At 70.3% G+C, this 20,263-nt stretch overlaps 4 protein-coding genes across 4 annotated transcripts; all 4 read right to left on the bottom strand.

Annotated features, from left to right (window-relative positions):
- Positions 1–216: 216 nt before the first annotated feature.
- On the bottom strand, positions 217–10,203 carry AURANDRAFT_71588 (hypothetical protein; the record flags this gene model as incomplete). Its single annotated transcript, XM_009038368.1, has 7 exons — positions 217–1,051; positions 2,158–3,939; positions 4,016–4,647; positions 4,958–7,315; positions 7,511–7,675; positions 7,804–9,046; positions 9,169–10,203. The coding sequence occupies 7 exons, from the start codon at positions 10,104–10,106 to the stop codon at positions 217–219; spliced, it is 7,953 nt and encodes a 2,650-aa protein (XP_009036616.1).
- Positions 10,204–10,622: 419 nt separating this feature from the next.
- AURANDRAFT_2893 (hypothetical protein) lies at positions 10,623–11,246 on the bottom strand (the record flags this gene model as incomplete). Its single annotated transcript, XM_009038190.1, has 1 exon — positions 10,623–11,246. A coding segment is annotated over one exon (624 nt), but the record flags the coding sequence as incomplete, so codon positions are not given.
- Positions 11,247–13,131: 1,885 nt separating this feature from the next.
- On the bottom strand, positions 13,132–15,037 carry AURANDRAFT_64003 (hypothetical protein; the record flags this gene model as incomplete). The annotated part of the gene is made up of 3 exons (XM_009038367.1): positions 13,132–13,779; positions 13,980–14,562; positions 14,730–15,037. 3 exons carry the CDS (start codon positions 15,035–15,037, stop codon positions 13,132–13,134), a joined length of 1,539 nt encoding a protein of 512 aa, XP_009036615.1.
- A 1,299-nt stretch (positions 15,038–16,336) lies between these two features.
- Positions 16,337–19,671, bottom strand: AURANDRAFT_64002 (hypothetical protein; the record flags this gene model as incomplete). The annotated part of the gene is made up of 4 exons (XM_009038366.1): positions 16,337–18,277; positions 18,537–18,762; positions 18,829–18,932; positions 19,054–19,671. The coding sequence occupies 4 exons, from the start codon at positions 19,669–19,671 to the stop codon at positions 16,337–16,339; spliced, it is 2,889 nt and encodes a 962-aa protein (XP_009036614.1).
- Positions 19,672–20,263: the final 592 nt, after the last annotated feature.

Genomic DNA, 20,263 nt, shown 5'->3' with positions numbered 1-20,263 from the left:
CGAGTCCACGGCGCTCCAGCGCGTGCTCCGGCGGCGTTTGTTGGACCTCAACGAGCAGCTCGACGACGCGCAGCTCGAGGCCGAGTGCGGCGACACGCCCGACGAGTCCAGCGAGCTCGCGCTCCTCACCTGGCAGAGTCGCGTCCTCGCGTTGCTCTACGAGCGCGCGTTCCCCGCGGACCGCGCGGGCGCGTGGCTGCCCGGCAAGCTCCACCGCTAGTTAAAGACGCGGATGACGTCCACCACGGGCGCGCGGCAGACGGGGCAGCCCGCGTCGCCCGCCCGGCACCGGTCCGCGCAGGCCCGGCACGCGCGGTGGCCGCAGGGCACGAAGGCCGCGTTTTTTGTAGCGTCGAGGCACACGGCGCACAGAGTCTGGTCCTCGAGGGTCCGCGTCATGCGGACGGCCTCGGCCGCCCGCGTCTTCTCCGTCTTCTGGAGCGACGCGACGCGCCGCCGCGCGTCCGCGAGCTCGCGCGAGAGCCGCGCGGCCGTGAGCTTCGACGCCTCGGCGGCCTCGGCCGGGCTCAGGAACCGGAAGGCCGCCCCGCCGCCGTCGCCCGCGGCGAGGACGACGTCGTCGCGGCGGCCGCTGTCGAAGAGGAGCTCGTGGCGCGGCGGCAGCCACCGGCGCACGAGGCGCGGCTTCAGCGCGACGACGGTCGCCGTGAGCCCGCCGACGAGGGCGATGTGCCGGTCGACGAGGGCCGCGGGCGTCCTCGCGTTCGTCTCCGCCGCGCGGCGCCACGACTCCGACGACTTCTCGCAGTAGTTCTCGTGGTCCTCGAAGCCTTCGAGGGTCGCCGGCGACACGACGCGGCCGCAGGCCATGCAGCGCGCCGACTCCCGGAGCTGCCGCTGCTGCGGCGACAGCTGCGCCTTCTTCGGCGCTCTCTTGCCCTCGGCGGGCTTCTTCTTCTTCTTCTTCTTCGGCGCGGCTCGTCGGGCCGCCGGCGCCGCCGCCTGGTCGAGCTCGACCTCGTCGGGCGACTCCTCCGCCGAAGGCGCGGACGACTCGCCGCCCACGTACTTGAGGAACCACATCTCCTTCCTGCGCGCTAGGGTGGAGGCATCCTGGCAGTGCCCATCGACGAAGCTTTTAGTGTACGGGCAGCAACTTGGAGACGTTTGCCCTCGGTGCCGCCGGGTTGAACTCGCAGTGGAGAGTCCTACGTATGCTCCGAGCAACCATGCTCAAGCTCTGCTGCGTCGCCCTCGCCGCGGCCACGTCGGCGCTGCAGCAGTTCTCGTACCTCGAGAACGGCGTTCGCCTCGCCCCCGCCGCGCCGGAGACGGCGCCATCCGTCGCCGCGCCGCCCGTCGCCGTCGACGCGGACCGCCGCGCCGTCATCGGCAGCAGCCGCTGGGTGACGCACGCGCCGCCGTCCTACTTCCTCCAGGACAAGCTCGCCGTCAAGGGCGTGCGGGCCAACTGCGACGTCGGCGAGCCCGTCGACGCGACGCGCCCGCTGGTCAAGGTCGGGGCCGTCGCCGCGGGCGCGTGGAGTTGCACGGCGGGCGGCTGGCCGAGCCCGAACCCGCGCACGTCGACGGAGACCTTCTACGTGCTCGAGGGCGAGGGGTCCGTCGTCGACGAGGACGGCACGCGCCATCGCTTCGGCGCGGGCGACGTCGTCGTGCTGCCGCAGGGCTGCCGGGGCCGCTGGGACGTCCACGCGCACATCCGCAAGGTCTGGTCCGTCCACACCCACGACGCCGTCCCCGGCGCGTCGACCATTCCTGTTGTTATGACGCCGGCGGCGTCGAGCGGCGGCAAGGTCTACGGCAACGGCCTCACGACCGTCGACGTCTACACCGCGGCCCCGGGCTCGACGGAGGTGGCCGACTCGCCGACGGAGGTCCTCTTCGTCCTCGAGGGCGCGGCCTTCGTGACCAACGTCGACGGCTCGGCGATCCGCTGCCTCGCGGGCGACACCGTCGTCCTCCCGGAAGGGTGGTCGGGCCGCTGGGACGTCATCGAATCGCTGAAGGCCGTGCGGACATCGGTGCGTCAATCATAATGCGCTCGCCAAAGCCGAGGTCGCCGCGTAAGGAGATTCGCGCTATCTAGACCTCCACTTCAGGAAGAAACGGACGCTGGCAGGTCTGGCTGACCCGGCGCGCCCTACAAAAAACCGACGCTGCTCGTCCTAATACATGGGCTTCACCGTCGACGCGCGGCTCTTCTTGCGCTCGTGCGCCTGGTCCCCCGTCGACTCCGGCGGCGGCGCGCGGGCGACGTGGGGCGAGTCGCAGGCCGTGTAGACGACGGCGTAGAGCGACATGAGCGCGGGGACGGAGATGATCTTCTTGTGCGCGCCGTTGATGGTGACGGCGATGGTGAGCGAGTGGAACGTGCCGACGGCCGTCGCGTAGACGTCGTCGCGCGGCCGGAGCTTCATGTGGCCGCGGAGCTCGCGCTTGAACTTGGCCTCGACCTTGTCCGCGAAGCCGCAGCCCAACAGGAACGCGTTGCGACCGCTGACCATCTTCTTGAGCATCGTCGACGAGAACTCGTGGGGCAGCACCTTGAGCGTGTCGCGGACGACCTGCTCGATCTCGTGGACGCGGTCGAGGCAGTAGTCGCAGGCCTCGGGCGGGAGCGCCGCGAGGCGCCCGGACGCCGTGTCGATGGAGCAGAGCTGCGCGAAGAGCGTGATCCACTGGAGCGCCGTCTCGTCCTCCTCGACGCCGTGCGTCGACGCCGTGCCCTCCAGGCGCTGGACGACGCCCAGCAGGAAGGCCTTGTACTTCTTCTTGACCGTCCGCTTGTCGCCGAACTTGCGGCGGAAGTGCATCAGGACGAAGGTCGCCAGGGGCAGCCGCGGCCGGCCCGACGCGTCGGCCTTGCCGTCGAGGACCATCTTCTCCCGGTAGATCTCCGCGATGGTCTCGACGACCATGTGGATGCGCATGGAGGTGATCGTCTTCGCGTGCTCCAGCAATCGCGACGCGCGGACGCGCAGGCGGTGCCGCTTCTTGCCCTTGAAGACCGCCGCGTCGGGCGCCGAGATGCCGACGACGGGGATCGCGACCTTCTGCTTCTCGGAGCCGCCGGAGAGCAGGGGCGGCGCGTCGTCGCCCGACGCGAAGACGACGCCGACGGCGCCGGCGTCCTGCGCGTCCCTGGCCGCGTCCATCATGGCATCGACGGTGTCGAAGCCCGCGTCGTCGATGAGCGCGACGCGGCCCGCGACGCCGTCGTCGCGGTCGTGTGTCCCCGGGCTCTTGGCGGCCGCGCGCGACTTCCGCTTCGGCTCGCGTTTGGCCTTCTCCGGGGGCGCCGCGGCCTCGGCCTCGAGGACCTCGTCCTCCTTCGCCGGCGCCGGCGCCGCGGGCGCCGGCGCCGCGGGCTCCGTCGGCGCGGGCACCGGCGCCGTCGCGGCGAAGACGTCCGCCAGCGGCGCCGGCTCGGGCGCCGACGGCGCCCGCGGCTCGCGGGGCGGCGGCTTGAAGGGCACGACCTCGGCCTCCTCGAGGACGCTCAGGTCCGACGACCCCCAGGCGGCGGCGGGCGTCTGGAGCAGCGGCTCGCCGCGGTCGTCGTGGAGCTCGTCGCCGCCCGACCACGCCTCGGGGAGCTGCGGCGCGTCGCCGGCCATGAGATCCCCGTAGATGAGGTCGAAGCCCTTGGACAGGAATTCCACGTACTCGTCCAGTTCCACGGTCTCCGTCCACTGGTCGCAGAGCTGGAAGACCGCGAAGAGGTACGTCTCCTTCGTCACGCGGCCCTCGCCGTCCGCGTCGCACCGGAAATCTTCCAACGCCGTCGGGTCCTCGTCCTCGGGTTTCGTCGCGACGCGCGACTTGGGCGACAGCGTGTCCTGGTCCAAGAGGCGCAGGAGCCGCCGGTGGAAGGTCTTGTACTCGTCGAAGGAGAGCCACTCGTTGTGGTCCGCGTCGTCGAAGAGCTTCGACCCCCACCACCAGCGCTCGAGCCTACCAAATGCGTCGGTGACGATTTCTCGTCGTTTTCCCGGTCAAAATCTCTCGAAAATCGTCTCGGCCGCGGGACCCTGGCTCGAGCAGCTCGCAGATCCTCGGCTCCTCGCGGATGGCCTCGCGCTTCCGCTGATTCTCCTCGCTGTAGAGCTCGATGGCGCCGTCCGTGAAGACGTTCTTCTCGTCGTGGGGCAGGTTCGCGTAGGTCTCGACGGCCCGGGCCGCCTGCTCGCGCATCTTCTTGCGCCGGAGCTCCAAAAGCGCCTCGCGGTCGCCCTCGGGCAACGCGTTCAGCTCCATCTGCAGGGCGTTGGCCTGGCGGACGAGGGCCGGCGAGCCCATGATGAGCGCGCGGAGCTTCTTCGCGCGCCGCCTGTCCGCGGCCCGGGGCAGCTTTTGCCACGCGTCGAAGGCCGCGACGATGGCTTTGACCGTCGGCGGCGGCGCGTGGACGTTGAGCTCCGCGAGCAGGGGGGCGACGCTCGGCGCCTCGTCGTCGAGGGACCGGCGCACGCGCCGCCCGTCGACGAGCTGGAACCGGCACGCGGCCGCGACGGCGTCGAGGCCCGGGGCCTCGGCCTTGGAGCCGAAGCCCACGGCCTCGGACGCCTCGGCGGGGTCGACGTTCTCGACGAAGCGCGCCACGTCCTCGACGTTGCACTCGTCCAGGTCCTTGCGCGTGCCGGCGAGCGTGTTGCCCGACACCTTGAAGGAGAGCTGGCGAAGCAGGGCGCGCGCCGACGCCTGCTCGCTCGACGCCGCCTTCGCCGACGACGGCGACGTCGGCGCCGAGGCCGCGCCGCCCATGGTCCGCGGAGCTGCCCCGGCGTCTAGGCGCGGGCTGGCGCACTCTTGCTGCCCATGATCACGGGTGGCGTCTCGTTACGACGAGGAGTTTCATCACCGCACCGCGCCTTCACGATGCCCTCAGTTACGCCTCGGGCGTCGCGGACCGCGACTTGGCCTGGATGAGCGAGTCGCGGCCGCCGGGGAGGTCCTTGGGCCGCCGCGGGACGGGGTCGGCGACGGTGATGCCGTCGTAGACCCACTTGATGTGGGCGGCGTCGAGGCTCGCCGCGAGCATGGCCTCGAGGGGCTCGCTCTGGGGCATCTCCGACAACAGGTCGTCGTCGTCCTCGTCGACGCCGGCGAGGGTTAGGGCCGCGAGGACGATGCGCGTGGACCAGTCCTCGTGCTGGGGGTCGTAGGTGAAGGCGACGTGGCCGCTCCGGGGGATGCCGTCCTGGTTGAGCCACGTCGTCGGCAGGCTCCAGCCCTCGACGCGGGGCATGTCGAGCTTCCAGCGCAGCGTCGGGTTCCGCCAGACGGCCTGCTCCGCCTCGTGGAGGTGCACGAGCATGCGCACGACCTGGCGGTCCTCGCGGAGCCCCAGGTTGAGCGAGTAGGGCCCGTCGGGCTTCAGCGGCGACCAGATGTTCAGCGTGCCCAGGCGGAAGATGGCCTCGGCGCGCATCGTCGGGTCCAGCACCGCGAAGACCTCGTCGATGTTGTACAAATCGACGACGCGGCTGTGGAGCATGATGACCAGCTCGACCTGGGGCCGCAGCAGCTTCAGCACATCGCGGTTCCGGAGCTTCGGGCCGTCGAAGAGCTGCCAGCGCCGCAGGAGCGTGCAGGCCTGGGCCGCGGAGAACCAGCAGCCCGCCAGGAGCAGGTGGAACTCGTTGAGGCGCGCCAGGATCAGCTCCGTGTCCGCCGCGGATTTCGCCGCGCCCGCGCCCGAGATCATCATCCGCGCGATGGTCTTGAGCTTGTTCAGCTTCGACTTGCCGGACTTGGACGACGCCCGCAGCATCTCCGAGCCGCCGCCGAGGGCCGGGCTCGCGGGCTTCTTCCCGACGGACCGCGTCGTCGCCTTGGGCGTCGCCGACGGCGTGCCGTCGGGCGTCGGCTCGTCGGTGTCGGGCGTCGCGGGCTTGCGCCGCTTGAGCATCTCGAGGGGGTTGCGCTCGCCGCCGCGCGCGATGGTGCCGTCGCGCGCCGCCGCGCGGCGCTGGCCCGGCGACCCGCCGGCGCCGCCGGCCGCCGGCGCCGCGCCGTCGTCCGGGAACTGCGGCCGCCGGCCGTACGACGGCGGCGACGGCGACCCGCCGCGGTTCAGGCGGTGCCGCGCGCGCTGCTCCTCGCGCGCGGCCTCGACGCCGCCCTCCTCGCCCTTGAACCAGGACTTGAACCGCTCGGCCGTGTCCTGCGACACGGCGTTGATCGACTGCATGCGCGGCTTGTACGTGGACCGGCGGTGGTCGCCCCCGGCCGCGCCGCCCTTGCCGACGTCGGGCATGGCCTGGGCTAGTTTCTGCTGCGCCTCCATGAGCGAGTCCTGGGCCGCCTTGTCGCCGTCGTCCTCCGCGGCCTCGCCGCCGGGCGGCCTCGCGGGCTGGCGCGCGACCTTGGACATGCGCGTGGACCGCATGGCCCGGTCCGCGGCGTCCTCCTTGGGCGCGTCGCCGCCGACGACGACCATGTCGACGGTGCGCTCGACGAAGGCCGCGCCGAGGCCGAGGCCCATCTTCGAGATGCGGCTCGCGCGCTGCGCCGCGGACGACCGCCGGCGGCCGTCGGAGGGCGCGGGCCGCGGCCGCGGCGGCCGCTTCTCCTCGCGCGGCGTCTTCGCGCCCTCGACGGCGAGCTGGAGGCAGCGGTCGTCGACGTCGTCGGAGATGGCCGCGACGGACAACAGCTGCGAGAAGTGCGCGCGCGTCATCGGCTCGGCCGTCCGCGGCGGCCGCGTCATCTTCACGAAGTCGAACTCGAGCAGGCCCTTGGGGCTCGGGCCCAGCCCGTCGAGCAGCTCGTCGCAGATCTCCACGGCCGAGCCGTCGAGCGTCTCGTTGCGGAAGCCCGACCGGTTGCCGTGCTGCGACGTGTCCACGTAGGGGTAGTGGAAGCAGTTCTCGTCGAAGGCGCCGCTCTCCAGGGACCGCTTGGCCCGCGCCACGACGCGGTGGCGCTCGAAGCGGTTCGCCTGGAGCAGCGCGACGAGCACCTCGCGCTCCTCCATCTTGTCGAGCCTCAGCGTGTAGTGGCCCGCGGGCATGTCGATGAGGAGCTGGAAGCGCTGGCCCATGGCGCGCTGGAGCCGGCTCCGGTTCGTCGACTTGGGCAGCATGGCGCGGATGAAGGCCTGCACGTGCAGCGGGCTCGCCATCCGCGGCAGCAGCTTCGCGATCGCCGCGACGGGGTCGAGCAGCTCCGCGACGAGCGCGGGGAAGAGGCGCGCGGCCGTGTCGTGGCCGAGCACGAGCGACGGCAGCGCCATCTGCAGCACGAGCAAATGGTTGTCCGCGGCCTCCGCGACCTGGAGCACGTCCTGGATCGCGCCGAGCGACGTCGCCCAGCCGACGACGCCCGCCTGCGTCGGGAAAAGAGTGATTCAACGTCGCTTCAACGTGAGTGTTTCGCGCGCGCGCGTGTTTAAGAAAGCACCCACGCTTCGAGACCGTTCCGAGAGAGGATCGCTCGTCGAAAAATCAGCCGAAACGAGGGGAAAACGGCCGAGATCGGAGCCTTTGAAATTGGGAATCTCGCGCTCTCTTCCCGCCCCGACGCCCGCCTGCGTCATGGGCTCGTCCATGCCCAGCTTCACGACGGCCTTGGCGAAGCAGAGGCGCAGGACGCCCGCCTCGGGCAGCGTCTGCGCGAAGTCCTCGCCCGTGGCCTCGTCGAAGACGACGAAGCGGCCGCCCGCGTCGTCGCGCGTGCGGCCCGCGACCTGGGCAGCACAAGAGTGATTCAACGTCGCTTAAACGTGAGTGTTCCGCGCGCACGCGTAACGAAAAACACATCCACGCTTCGAGACCGTTCCAAGAGATGATCGCTCGTCCAAAAATCAGCCGAAACGAGTGGAAAACGGCCGAGATAGGAGCCTTTGAAGTTGGGAATTTCGCTCTCTTGTGCTGCCCTGCCCGCGACGGCGCGGAGCGCGAGCGCGACCTGCATGAACTCGCCGATCTCCAAGCGCCCCGTCGCCTTGAGCTGGCTCCAGTTGTCGACGAGGGGCAGCGTGTCCGCGAGCGCGTGCCGCGGCGTCCGCGCGAAGCCCGACCCGTCGGCCGTCCGCTCCGTCACGTACTCGACGAGGCCGAGGTGCTCCAGCAACGCGTCGAGCTCCCGCCGGTAGAGGAAGGGCACGTCGTCGCCGTCGCGGTGCGGGAAGAAGTCGAGCAGCTCGTCGCGGTCGAGCGACGCGAGCCGCGTGACGACGTTGTCGAGCGCGCGCGAGTGCGCCTCGTCGTACGCGTCGCCCGTCGACGGCCGCGCGCGCGCGCCCGTCCACTCGATCTTCGTCCGGATGCGCTGCGACGCGCCCCCCGGCGGCGTGAGGTAGCAGCAGTCGATGGGCGGGCAGGGCCGCGTCGCGTCGCCCTGCAAGATGTCGCGCGCGAGGCAGTACAAAATGGGCACGGAGAGGTCGAGCGTGTAGTCGTCGTTGATGATCCAGCGCTCGCCGATGGAGCCGCCGTGGAATGAGCAGTCCCGCAGGCTCAGGTGGGCCCGGTGGTCCATGCGCGTGAGCACGCGGAGGAGCGCCTGGCCTCCCGTGACGCCCACGGGGTTGCCGTCCATGACGAGCAGCTCGAGCGCCGACATGCGCCCCAGGAGCGCGACGGACATGGCGAAGGCCGCCTTGGGCCCCAGCCCGTTGTTCGACAGGTCCAGCACCTTGAGCACGCGGTTCTTCAACAGCGAGTTGCCGAAGACGACGCCCTCCTCCGCGAGCGAGTTGAACGCCAAATTCAGGTGCGTCACGCAGTGGTTCGTCGACAGCGCCTTGCCCAGGGCCACGGCCACGCTCCCGCGGATCATGTTCCAGGAGATGTCCAGCCGCTTGCAGGTGCACTCGTCGGAGCCGATCCACGACGCGAGCGACGGCCGGTCGGACGCCGCGGGCGCGTGGTCCACCGCGGAGCCGATGGAGTTCTTCGCCAGGTTCCAGCGGCTCAGCACGAGGTTCCGGTTCCGCAGCGCGCGCTCGAGGAAGAGGGCGACGTCGTCGTCGTCGAGGTGGCAGTCCGCGGTCTCGAGCTCCTCGATGGCGCAGTCGGCCTGGGCGACGAAAAGGGTGCGACGTTCCCGAAGGCTCCTCTATCTCGGCCGCGTTCCACTCGTTTCGGCTGATTCTTGGACGAGCGATCATCTCTCGGAGCGCCCTCGAAGCGCGCATGCTTTGTGTGGAACATTCAAGTTGAATAGAAGTTGCATCACCCTTTCGCGGCCCCGCGGTCCGCGTTCGCGAAGAGGTGGCCCAAACTCCGCGCGGAGTGCTTGAAGATGTCGTTGCCGCTGATGTTCAGCGACTGGAGCTGGGGCACGTCACACAGCGCCTCGAGGACCTCGGCCATGGTCCGGTCGCCGAGGTAGTTGTAGCTCATGTCGAGGTGGAGCAGGTTCGGCAATTTCCCCACGCAGCACGCGAACGCGCGCGCGAGGCGCTCGCCGACGCCGAGCTGGGCCATGTTGATCTCCGTGGACCGCATCTTGCGCAGCAGGAACCCCGCGCGGGGCTGCAGGTCCTTGTCGACGCACTCGGCCAGGAAGAGGCTCCGCGCGGAGAACTGCGGGCCGTCGGCCGCGTCCGCGACCTGGAGCCGCGGCAGGTGGAGCCCGTCGATGCGCCGCCGGAGCGGATGCTTCTCGGCCGCCGCCTCGTCGCCGATGGCCTGGGGGTGGTCGTACTTGTCCTCCTCGACGGCCGCGTGCCGTCCGAACGGGTCGGACTCGTCCAAACTCGCGCCGTCCTCCTCCGTCGCCTCGAGCTCGTGGAGGTCCCGGTACCGCGCCTCGACCTCGTCGCCGGCGAGCACGTCCTCGAACTGGGCCGTGCGCGACGGCTTGTAGGTCGGGCTCGCGTTGCTTTTGGTCGGCGACAGCTTCCCGGGGCTGCCCGGCACGTTCGCGGGCAGGCTGTAGCACTTGGCCCGCGTGAGCTCGCGGTAGACGCTGTAGAAGGACGACTGGTCGCTGCCGTAGTAGTGCTCGGGCCCGGCGGCGGCGACGTCGGCGCCGATCTCCTTCTCGAAGCGCGGCGACATGTTGATGAGCTCCGTGTCCACTCCCGACGCGACCTGGGCCTTGCCGCCGAAGCCCTTCTTCAGGGACTCGGCGCGCTTCAGGGACACGAAGCTCCCGGCGATGAACGACATGGGGGCGGCTCCTTTTTTTTGGTGCGTCGCGGGGTTTTATAGCCTCAGGGCGTGTCCATGCTCTTCTTTGCAGCGGCGTTTTTAAGGAAAGATCATGAGTCGCCCTAGGGATCGAGGTTGCACCTCAGATCACCTCGAGCGGCACGGTTCGCATAGGGACTTGCACGGGGCCCGCTAGGAGCGGTCTTCTAACTGGGGCGCGCTCGACGACGCCTCGAGCTCGCGCGCGACCGCCGGCGGCGAGTTCGCGGGCGTCGCGGCGGGCGTCGTGTAGGGCGTCACGCCGCCGGAGCCGACGAGGTGCGTCGACGGCTGCTTCGGGAGCGCCGGCGCCTCGTCGCAGGCCGGCGCGGGCGCGGGCGCCGCGTCGGCGTGCGCGCGCGCCATGCGCTCCATTCGGATCGACGTGCGGACCGTGTGGGCCACCTGGCGGAGCTTGCGCCGCGCGTTCCAGGTCTTGAGGTTCTGGTAGGTCTCGTCGAGGTGCTTGACGACGAGGGCGTGCTCGCCCATCTGGAACCAGGGGTGGAGGAGCGCCTGCTCCGCGGTGAGCCGCGATTCGACGTCCTTCGTCATGAGCTTGGCGATGAGGTCCTTGGCCTCGTCCGACACGTGGTCGAAGGTCACGGGGTCGAACTTCCAGTTGTTTCGGCGGATGTCGTCGAAGAGCGCGCCCTGGTCCATGTCGTTGTAGGGGTCGAAGGGCGGGAGCCCGTGGAGCAGGTTGTACGCGATGACGCCCACGGCCCAGCAGTCCGTCTTGGGGCCGTAGGGCGGGTTGCCCTCGACGATCTCGGGCGCGAGGAACTGGGGCGTGCCGCACTGCGACTTCATGGCCCGCTCGTCGTCGACGTGCGCCGCGAGGCCGAAGTCGACGAGGTGGATCGTCGTGTCGTCGTCCTTGCTCGCCAAAATCAGGTTCTCGGGCTTGAAGTCGCGGTGGCAGAGGCCGCGCCCGTGGAGCCAGGAGCAGGCCTCGAGCATGACGAGCACGACCTGCCGCGCGTCGTGCTCCGAGTAGATGACCTTGTCGAGCAACCGGTCGAAGAGCTCGCCGCCCTCGAGGAGATCCGTGACGATGTAGGCCACCTGCTCGCACTTATCTTCAAAATAGTCGTAGAGGTGGAGCACGTTCGGGTGGGCGCGGATCTCGTGGAGGATGATGATCTCGCGCTTGATGTTGTCGACCTGGTGCCCCTGAAAAATTCACCATGGGAACGACCTTGACCGCGAACTTCTGGCTCGGGTCGTCCCGGAGGGCGCAGCGGTAGCAGCGGCCGAACTGGCCCTCGCCGAGGAGGTTCGCGTCGCTGATGTCGATGTCGTACTTCTCCAGCATGGCGTCGTCGTCGGGCACGTCGGCGAAGTGGGCGTGGAACGCCGCCGGCGCCGCGGACGCGCCGGCGCCCATGGCGGCGCGGGTGGCGCGAGGGGCGTCGCGCCGCGGCGCGCGCACTCGCCCGAGTGTCCGCGGCGCCTGGCTCAGAACCCGGCGGCGCGCACTTGTCGCTGAGCAACGCTGCCCGTCGAGAATGCGCGGCGAAGCGATCAATGTCTGTGCAAGAAGGTAAGATATAACGGTGCTGCGTTACAGCTTCACCTTTATCCCAGCCAAGACCCGCTCAGGCTCAGGGTGTAGCCTCCGCGCCCACGACCGCTCGAAGATGGCCATCAGCCCCGTGAAACAAATGGCGCTGCGGTGGCTGCTGATCGCTGCCATAACACGCGCGGCGCACCTCGCGAACGAGAGCCAGCGCCAGTGGGCGGAGCGCCTCGCGTCGTCCTTCGACGCCCGCGGCGCCGCAATCCGGACCTGGCGGTCCGCGGCGCCCCTGCCGCGCGCGTCGCGGCCCTGGGTATTCTTCCACCAGCGCAAGGCGGGTGGGTCGAGCGTAAGAAAGGCCGTCGCCGCGGCCGCGAAGAGGGCTGGGCTCGCGCGCTGGATCCCGTGCTTCGACGGCGTCGATTGCGCGACCTTCGTCGCGCCGACGGAGATCGGCGCCCTCGGTAAAGCGACGGTGCTCGGCGGCCACCTGCGCTGGCCGACAGTCGTCCAGAGCCTGTACATCAACGCGACGCGCCGGCCGACGCTAGACCATCCGCGGCCGGCCTTCGACTGCTACACGGGGTTCCGGGAGCCCGTGTCGCGTGTCGTCTCCTGCTGGAACTACCGCTTCCGCCAGCGCGGCGGGAAGCTCTTCCGCGGCGACGCTTGGGACCTCGCGGCGCTGCCCGTATCGAACGCGTCGAGCTATTTGCGTTTCGGCGAGAGCATCTACGGCGAGGGCTGCAACAACGAGGGGCTCCGCGTGCTCAGCGACGCGGGCGGCGGCGAGGCCGTCAACGGGCTGACGGCGGGCGACGATTTGGACGCCGACGGTGACGGCTGGGCGCCGGGCGCGGCCGCGGCGTTCCGCCAGGCGCTCGCGCGCGCGTCATCCTGCGTCGTCGGCGTCCTTGAGCGCTGCGAGGAGACGGTCGAGGTCCTCGTCGCCCACTTCCCCTGGCTCGCGGGCCTCTCCTGCGACCTCCACGCGAACAACGCGTCGCTCCACGGCCCCCCGCCGCCGCCGGCGCACGCGGCCGAGATCATGCGCCTCAACGCGCTCGACGGTCTCCTCTACGACGTCGCGAATAGACAGCTCGACGCTCAGCTCGCCGTGGTCCGCGCCGCGAGGGGGCGGCGCCGCGAGTAATAACTAGCGGTCACGCCGTCGACACTGAAGCGACGGGGAAGTTTGGTATGAAGAGACCTACGGGCGAAATTAAGGGACGAAAAAAAGGCACGATCAAAGCGCGCGAGTTGCTGCGTTACGAGAAGAAGCGCCAGGGGAAACAGGTGCGCGCTGCAGCGGCCCGCGCTGATCTCGCGCTCGCTTTAGCCCCCGTTTTGGCATTCTTCGGCTTCATATTGTTCATGGCGATCACTGATAAACGCGCCTGACCATGTGCCGCGATCTTGCGGGCCGGCTCTAAGTTACTACTAGGTCCGTCTAAGGAGGCCCCGGCGCCGCGCCCTCGACAGTTAGAACCGGAGCCCCGTGCGGACGTGGTGGTCCGTCTCCTCGTCGAGCTGCTTGCGCGCCTCCTCCTGGACGGCCATGTCCTGCTGGGCCTTCTTGTCCATCTCGCGCGTCGAGAGGCGGCCGTCCGAGTTCCACGCGACGCGGCCGTCGGCGGCCTCGGACTCGCGGGGGATCTTGAACTTGACGAAGATGACCTGGTGGTGCTCGAGGACGACGTCGGCGCCGAGGCGGCGCACCTTGCCCTTGCGCCGGACCTGCTCCTCGGAGCCGCAGGCGACGTAGTCGGCGTAGTCGCAGATCTCCGCGACCTCGAAGTTGCGCCGCATGACCTCGTGCACGCCCCCGCAGAAGCCGATGACCGTCGTGCCGTCGCGCACGAACCAGGCGCGGACCTCGTCCGGCGAGCACGTGAAGAGCAGGATGAGCTGGAGCGCGTCGAGGGGCGCGCCGAGGAGCGCCGGCGCCGCGGACGCGTGGTCGACGTTCGCGTCCAAATAGGCCTCGAGCGGCGGCCGCGCGCGCATGTGCTCCTCGACCGGCGGCGGCGTCGGCGTCTCCCGCAGGATCTGCAGCCGCTTCTCGAAGGCGCCGCTGTAGACGACGCAGTACCGCGGGTTGATGCCGAGCTTCGTCGCGCGCGCCTCGACCTGGGCAGGAAAAGGGTGCGAAATTCCCAACTTCAAAGGCTCCTCTCTCGGTCGTTTTCCGCTCGTTTCGGCTGATTTTTGGACGAGCGATCATCTCTCGGAGCGCTCTCGAAGCGTGGGTGCTGTTTCCGAAACGCGCGCGCGCGGAACACTCACGTTGAAGCGACGTTGAATCACCCTTTTCCTGCCCTGGCCTCGACGGGCTTGACGAGGTCCGCGGGCACGGCTTTGCGGAGCCAGGGCCGGCAGTCGACGTTGATGGCGACGACCCAGGCCTTGTCCGTGAGCAGCCCCAAATCCTCGAGCCACGCGACCTCGTTGTCGCTCCACGTGCCCTGGCGGAGCGCGTGGAACGGGCCGCGGCCGCCCGCGTCGGGCTGCGTGAGGAAGTGCTGCGCGCGGAGCAGCGCCTCCTTCTCGCAGACGACCCACTCGCCCGCGCGCGTGTCCCGGAGCACCTGGATGCGCCGCTTGAGCTTCCAGACGTCGTGGAGCCGGCACGCGTTCGCGACGTAGAGGAGGTCGCGCGCCGGGTCCACCGTCGTCGCCTGGTGCGTGACCTCGTCGCCCTCGAAGGCCCGGAGCACGACCATGACGACGTCGGCGCCCGCCGCGCCGGGGCAGAGCTCCAAAATCGCCTCGTGCGGGTCCATCGTCGGCTCGTCCGAGACCTTCGCGCCGTCGGCCTCGCAGAGCGCCTCCTCGCGGGGGCAGCGCAGGCGCGCCATGGCGTGGGACGGGCAGTCGCTCAGCGCGTAGGTCACGGGCCGCGCGCTCGTCGGCCTGGGCAGGACAAGAGTGCGAAATTCCCAACTTCAAAGGCTCCTCTCTCGGCCGTTTTCCACTCGTTTCGGCTGATTTTTGGACGAGCGATCATCTCTCGGAACGGTCTCGAAGCGTGGATGCTTTTTCCAGAACGCGCGCCCGCGGAACACTCACGTTGAAGCGACGTTGAATCACCCTTGTCCTGCCCTGTCGCCGGCATGTAGAGCTGGCAGAGCCACTCGAACTCGGGCGTCCGATGTTCCGAGCGGCCGCGGTTCACGCGCCGCGTCTCGCCGAGGAAGGGGCTCGCGGACGTGCGCCGCCCGGCGAGCGCGTTGAAGAGCGTCGACGTGCCCGCGTTGGGCCGCCCGAGCAGCGCCACGTGCAGGTTCGACCCGTCGCGCCGCCCGAACTGGGACGGCTGCATCAGCACCTGCGTGTCCAAGTTGTCGAGGCGCGTGCGCTCCTTGACGTGGGCGAGCATGGACTGCATGGCCGCGAGACGGGCCGCGCCGCCGGCGAGGCGGCGCGTCGTCCCGGTTGCGACCAGCGCGCGCTCGGGCAGCGCGCTTTACGAAAGTTCAATTTGGCTCCCTCGTTGAACTGATGTTGAATCGTATTGAACGACGAGGCATCGAAGTGAACCTGCTCACGCTCGCGCCGTCGTCGAGCCGTCACGAGCCGTCGACCGCGCCGTCCAATTGTTGCAACACACGGCAAACATGCTGCGCCGCGGCGTCGCGCTGCTGCTCCTCGCGCACGTCGCGCGCGCCCTCGACGTCGCGCGGCGGCGCGCGCTGCGGCGCGCGGTCGCCGGGCCGGCGGCGCTCGTCGGCGCGCGCTGCGGCGCCTTCGAGAACGCGATCCCCGAGAGCGCCAAGTACGCGGACCGCACGAAGCGCAAGGGCCCGGAGCCCAAGGACCTCGGCGTGCGGAGGCGGCAGGTCCTCGACGACGAGGGCGACCCGGTGACCGTCGTCGGCCTCAGGGCAGGAAGAGGATGATTCAACGTCGCTTCAACGTGAGTGTTCCGCGCGCGCGCGTTTCGGAAACAGCACCCACGCTTCGAGAACGCTCCGAGAGATGATCGCTCGTCCAAAAATCAGCCGAAACGAGTGGAAACCGACCGAGATAGGAGCCTTTGAAGTTGGGAATTTCGCACCCTTTTGCTGCCCAGGTCGGCCTCAAGGAGTGCGACGGCAAGCCGCACTGCTTCAGCACGACGGGCGACGCCACCCTGGAGTCGCGCCTCGTCAAGGGCGTCGACGGCCTGCTCCGGCCCTGGGTCCCCGCGGCCGGCGACGCGACGCCGCTCCGGACCGTCGCCGCCGTCGTCCGGGCCTACGAGCCGGGGCAGAACGGCGTCGACGGCGGCGGCTTCAAGATCTTCGCGGCGCGCGACGACTACGTGTACGCGCAGTTCGAGAGCCTCAAGGCCGGCTGGCTCGACGACGTCGAGTTCGCGCTCGCGCCGTCCGGCTCCGGCGTCCTCGTGCGGTCGAGCGCGCGCTACGGCGTGCTGGACGTCGGCGTCAACGCGATCCGCCTCAACGCCATCGCCGCCGCGCTCCGCGCCAAGGGGTGGACCATCGGCGCCATCGACGCGAAGCAGTACCCGGACTACTTCGTCGGGAACGACGAGGCGCGCGCGTCCGTCGCCGGGGAGCAGGTCAAGGCGAGCAACGTGTTTAATCGCTGACTCGCGACACAAGCCGGAGCACGAAGAGACGTCCGTTCTTCTGTGAGTCGCGGCTGCCGCAGCGGCGAGCGCACAGCCGACGACTCGGGACCCTTAAGTCGCGACGCTCCCCGCGTCTCTCGGCGAGAGCCGCAGCGGCGGGAGCTCGGCCGCGCCGTCGCGCGGCGCGGGCTCCTCCGCCGCGGGCGCCGCCGCGGCGTCGTCGTCCGCGGGCAGCCGCGGCCTGCCGCCCGGGCGCCGGTGCTTCGCGAGGCCCGGGTTCCGCAGGAGCGTGAGCGCGAGGCCGAAGCGGTTCCGCGCGCGGCGCCGCGCGGGCGGGTCGTCGGACGTGTCGCGGAGCGCGCGGCACGCGACGAGGACGTGCGGGTTCGAGTGGCGGTGGTGCGCCCAGAGCATGCCGCAGAAGGCGCCGTAGCCCGAGTCGAGGGACCGCAGCTCCTCGGGCAACAAGCTCGAGTCGAAGAGGAAGACGGCCTGGAGCGACCAGATAATAAAGTAGCAGAGCCGCATGAACGCGCCCCAGGTGCCCGTGATGACGCCGTAGACGAGCCAGCCCGCGAAGCAGAGCGTGTAGAGGCCCCGGTCCAGGACGACGGCGCCGTCCGTCGCCCGCTTCTTGTAGAGGTAGGGTGTGACGATCGCGGACTTGATCGTCGTCGTGATGACGATGGAGTAGAGCCACCACTGCCACGTGAGCCAGTAGTTCAGGAGCGGCGGGTAGGTGAGGTTCACGGCGACGACGAAGCCGAGGAGCGCCAGGATGAGCCAGACCCAGGCCCAGGCCGAGATCACGTTGCCCAGCAGCGACGGCGCGGCGGAGATGGAGGACCGCGCGTACTTGGCGCTCCGCGCGGCGTCGCCGCTCTGGAGCGCGTCGAGGCCCTCGTCCCACTGGCGGAGCACGTAGAAGATGCAGGGGAAGGTCCAGCAGAACGCGAACCAGCAGCCGACGACCCACGCGTACTCCGCGGCCCAGCCGAGCTCGTTCATGTCCGCGACCAATCCGTCGCACGCCTTCCAGATGTCGTCGCACGCGGCGATGTCGTCGTCGATGGCGTCGAGCGTGCCGTAGGAGACGAGGCCCGAATTCGTCGAGAAGGCGCCCCCGCCGAGCTGGGAGAGCGCGGGGTCGAGCGCGCCGAGGACGCACGACAGCGCGAACGCCGCGGCCGCCGCGGACGCGTTCGCGCCGGCGCCGTCGCCGCACGTCGCCCCGGGCGGCGCGTAGGCCGCGACGACCGCGTCCCGCTCCGCGGCGACGCGGGACGCCAGCGTTTCGTTGCCCGCGACGCCGAGCGCGGTCGACGTCGCGTTGATCGCGTCGAGCGCGGCCGACAGCAGCGCGCGGTACGTCTCGAGCTGGCGCTTCTGGTCGTGGATCTCGTGCTTCACTTCCTTGACGTCGTCGACGGTGCCCCAGTAGGACGATGGGACGACGCCCGTGTGGATGAAGTAGACGGTGAGGATGACGGCGACGAACGCCGTCAGGTAGACGGCGACGACGAGCGCGGGCGGCCGCGACCGCAGCAGCTTGCGCTTGAGCTCCTCGAGGCCCGCCTCCGCGGCGCCGGCCCAGCCCGCGTCGCTCTCCGGCGCGACCTTGGGCGCCGCGCGGCCCGCGACGGCGCCCCGCAACGCGCCCGCGAGCCTCGCGACCAAGGCCTTGACCTGCTTCGCCGCGGACGCGGCGAACGGCTCCGGCGTCGCCGCGCCTTCCGCGGCTTCGGGCGACAGGTCGTGGAAGACGTCGCCGAGCCGCGCCGGGAAGTGGCCCGTCGCCGACGACAGGACGAGGTCGCCGCGGTCGTCGCGCTCGAGCGTATAACCTGGGTGGAGCCGGAGCCGCCGGACCCGCGCGGCGGCCGCCGGCGGCCGCGGCCGCGGCCGGAGCGCGCGCCGCACGTGGGCGACGCGCTGCGCGTCCCGCGCGCGCTCGTAGGCCGTCGCCTCCTCCGGGTCGCGCGCCGCGAGCGCCGCGAGCGCCGCGACGGCCGCGCCCCACGACGCCAAACCCACGACGGCGAACGGCAGCGCCTGTGTGCAAATCAACCAGTGGAACGCCCCGTCCAGCAAAAACTTCAAACCTCTCTATCTCGGTCAAATCGAAGTCGATTCGGCTGATTTTTGGACGAATCGATTGCTCTCGTCGAGTTTTCGAAGCACAGCCGAAGAAGTTGCGTCGAAACTGTCGCGTACGCCCATATTGAAGTCGAGTTGAAGATTTGAATTCGGCCCAGGGCAGCGCCAGCAGCCGCTCCTCGAGGCTCATGCGCGGGTGCCGCAGGATGCGGACCACGTCCTGCGCGCCGTAGGCGGCGCCGCCGCCGGCCGCGGCCAGGGACGCCAGGCGCCAGGACCGCGGCGCCCGCGGCTGGTTGCCCGCGCCGCTGAGGCCGCAGACGAAGCCCGCGGGCACGCTCACGGCGACGTAGAGCGCGAAGCCCTGGACGTCGCTCCAGTGGCTGCTCACGTTGCCGGAGAGCTGCCAGGCCGCGTCGAGCTCCGTGTAGAGCTTGTACCTACGGAGCGACGATGGACGCACGCGCGACGCGCCGCGCGGCGGCGCGGCGGCGCGCATGGTCCACAACGTGCCGCAGAGGCTCGACACGGACGCGACGGGCGCCAGGACGTCGTCGCCGTTCATGTCGACGCCGAAGAAGTGGCGCGGCGCCGCGGGCGGCGCGAGGTTCTTCGAGGCGGCCATGGTCGAGCGCGGGAACTTAGGCAAGGTTTACGGCGCGATCCATAATTAGCGCGGCGGTTGTGTCGTTTGAACCGACATTGAACTTCAACGTGAGGACTTAAAAGACGAAGGGGATGAGCGCCTTCGTCGCCGTGAAGGCGTCCTCCTGGTAGAACTTGCGGCGGTAGCGCTTGAGCTTGCCCCGGCTCCAGACGGCCATCTGCGCCGCGCCGACGGCCGCGAAGGCCGCGGCGCCGGGCGAGGAGAACGCGGCCGCGAACGACGCCCACGCGAGGATCTCGAAGGTGTAGTTCGGCGAGCACACGTACCGGAACGGCCAGGCCGTGGGGATCTTCGCCTCGCGCGACCCGTCGGCCCGGAGGCCCGCGAGGTGCAGGTGCGTGTAGGCGTTGAGCGCCTCGAAGAGGAAGAACGCGGCGACGGCGGGCCGCCACACGGCGACGTCGCCGCGGCGCGCGACGTCCCAGGCGACGAGCGCCGCCGCGGAGTAGTAGTAGCCGCAGTTCTTGAAGAGGTTCGAGAGCGGCATCGTCGCCTTGGAGAAGGAGTGGACGAACAGCGTCTCGAGGAACCGCTTCGCGAAGTGGAGCGTCCAGAGGCCCGTCGCGAGGTCCAGCGCCCGACTCGGCGCGGGGCTCGCGGCGGCCGCGACCGCGGGGAAGATGGCGATGGGGCCGCCGTACTCCGCGAGGAAGACCGTGCGCCAGGGCACGCGCGCGGCCATCGTCGGCGCGCGACGATCGGCGCGGCGCGACGGCGCGAGCTGTGTCGATGCGCGGCGCGGCGCGACGAAGGCGTGCGCATTGAGCTGCGTCGATGCGCGGCGCGGCGCGACGAAGGCGTGCGCATTGCACGCGAGGAGAGCCGTCAGAATGGTCGAGCGAACCATCGTACGCGTCGAGGCATTCGCAAGTTTGCGCAGTTTCTTGAAGGCAACAAAGCACGGTGAACCTCTCACTCAGACGATGGCCGCGTCGCTCGCCTTCCTCCCGGGCGACAACGACAGCGACGCTGCGATACCCCCGCTCGTATCGCGCCTCGACGGCCTGCTCCGCGAGAGCGACGCGTCCTTCGGCGCCGCCGTCGCCGGCGAGGCGCGCCTGCTGGACTCGTACCTCGCCTACCGGCGGCGGCCCTGGGAGCGGCCCGGCGCCGCGGCGGGCCTCGGCGCCCTCGACGAGGCCGCGCTCTGCGTCTTCGCGCGCTGCGCCGCGCCCGGCGGCGCGCCGCCGGACGCCGCGCGGCTCCTGGGCGTCGCGGCGGTCTTCGGCGGCCGCGCGCGCGAGTTGGCGCGCCGCGTGGGATCCTCAGAGCGA

The sequence above is a fragment of the Aureococcus anophagefferens genome (assembly GCF_000186865.1).
Source record: "Aureococcus anophagefferens unplaced genomic scaffold AURANscaffold_8, whole genome shotgun sequence".
Taxonomy (NCBI): Eukaryota; class Pelagophyceae; order Pelagomonadales; family Pelagomonadaceae; genus Aureococcus; species Aureococcus anophagefferens.
This window is presented reverse-complemented; position numbering and strand designations above follow the sequence as displayed.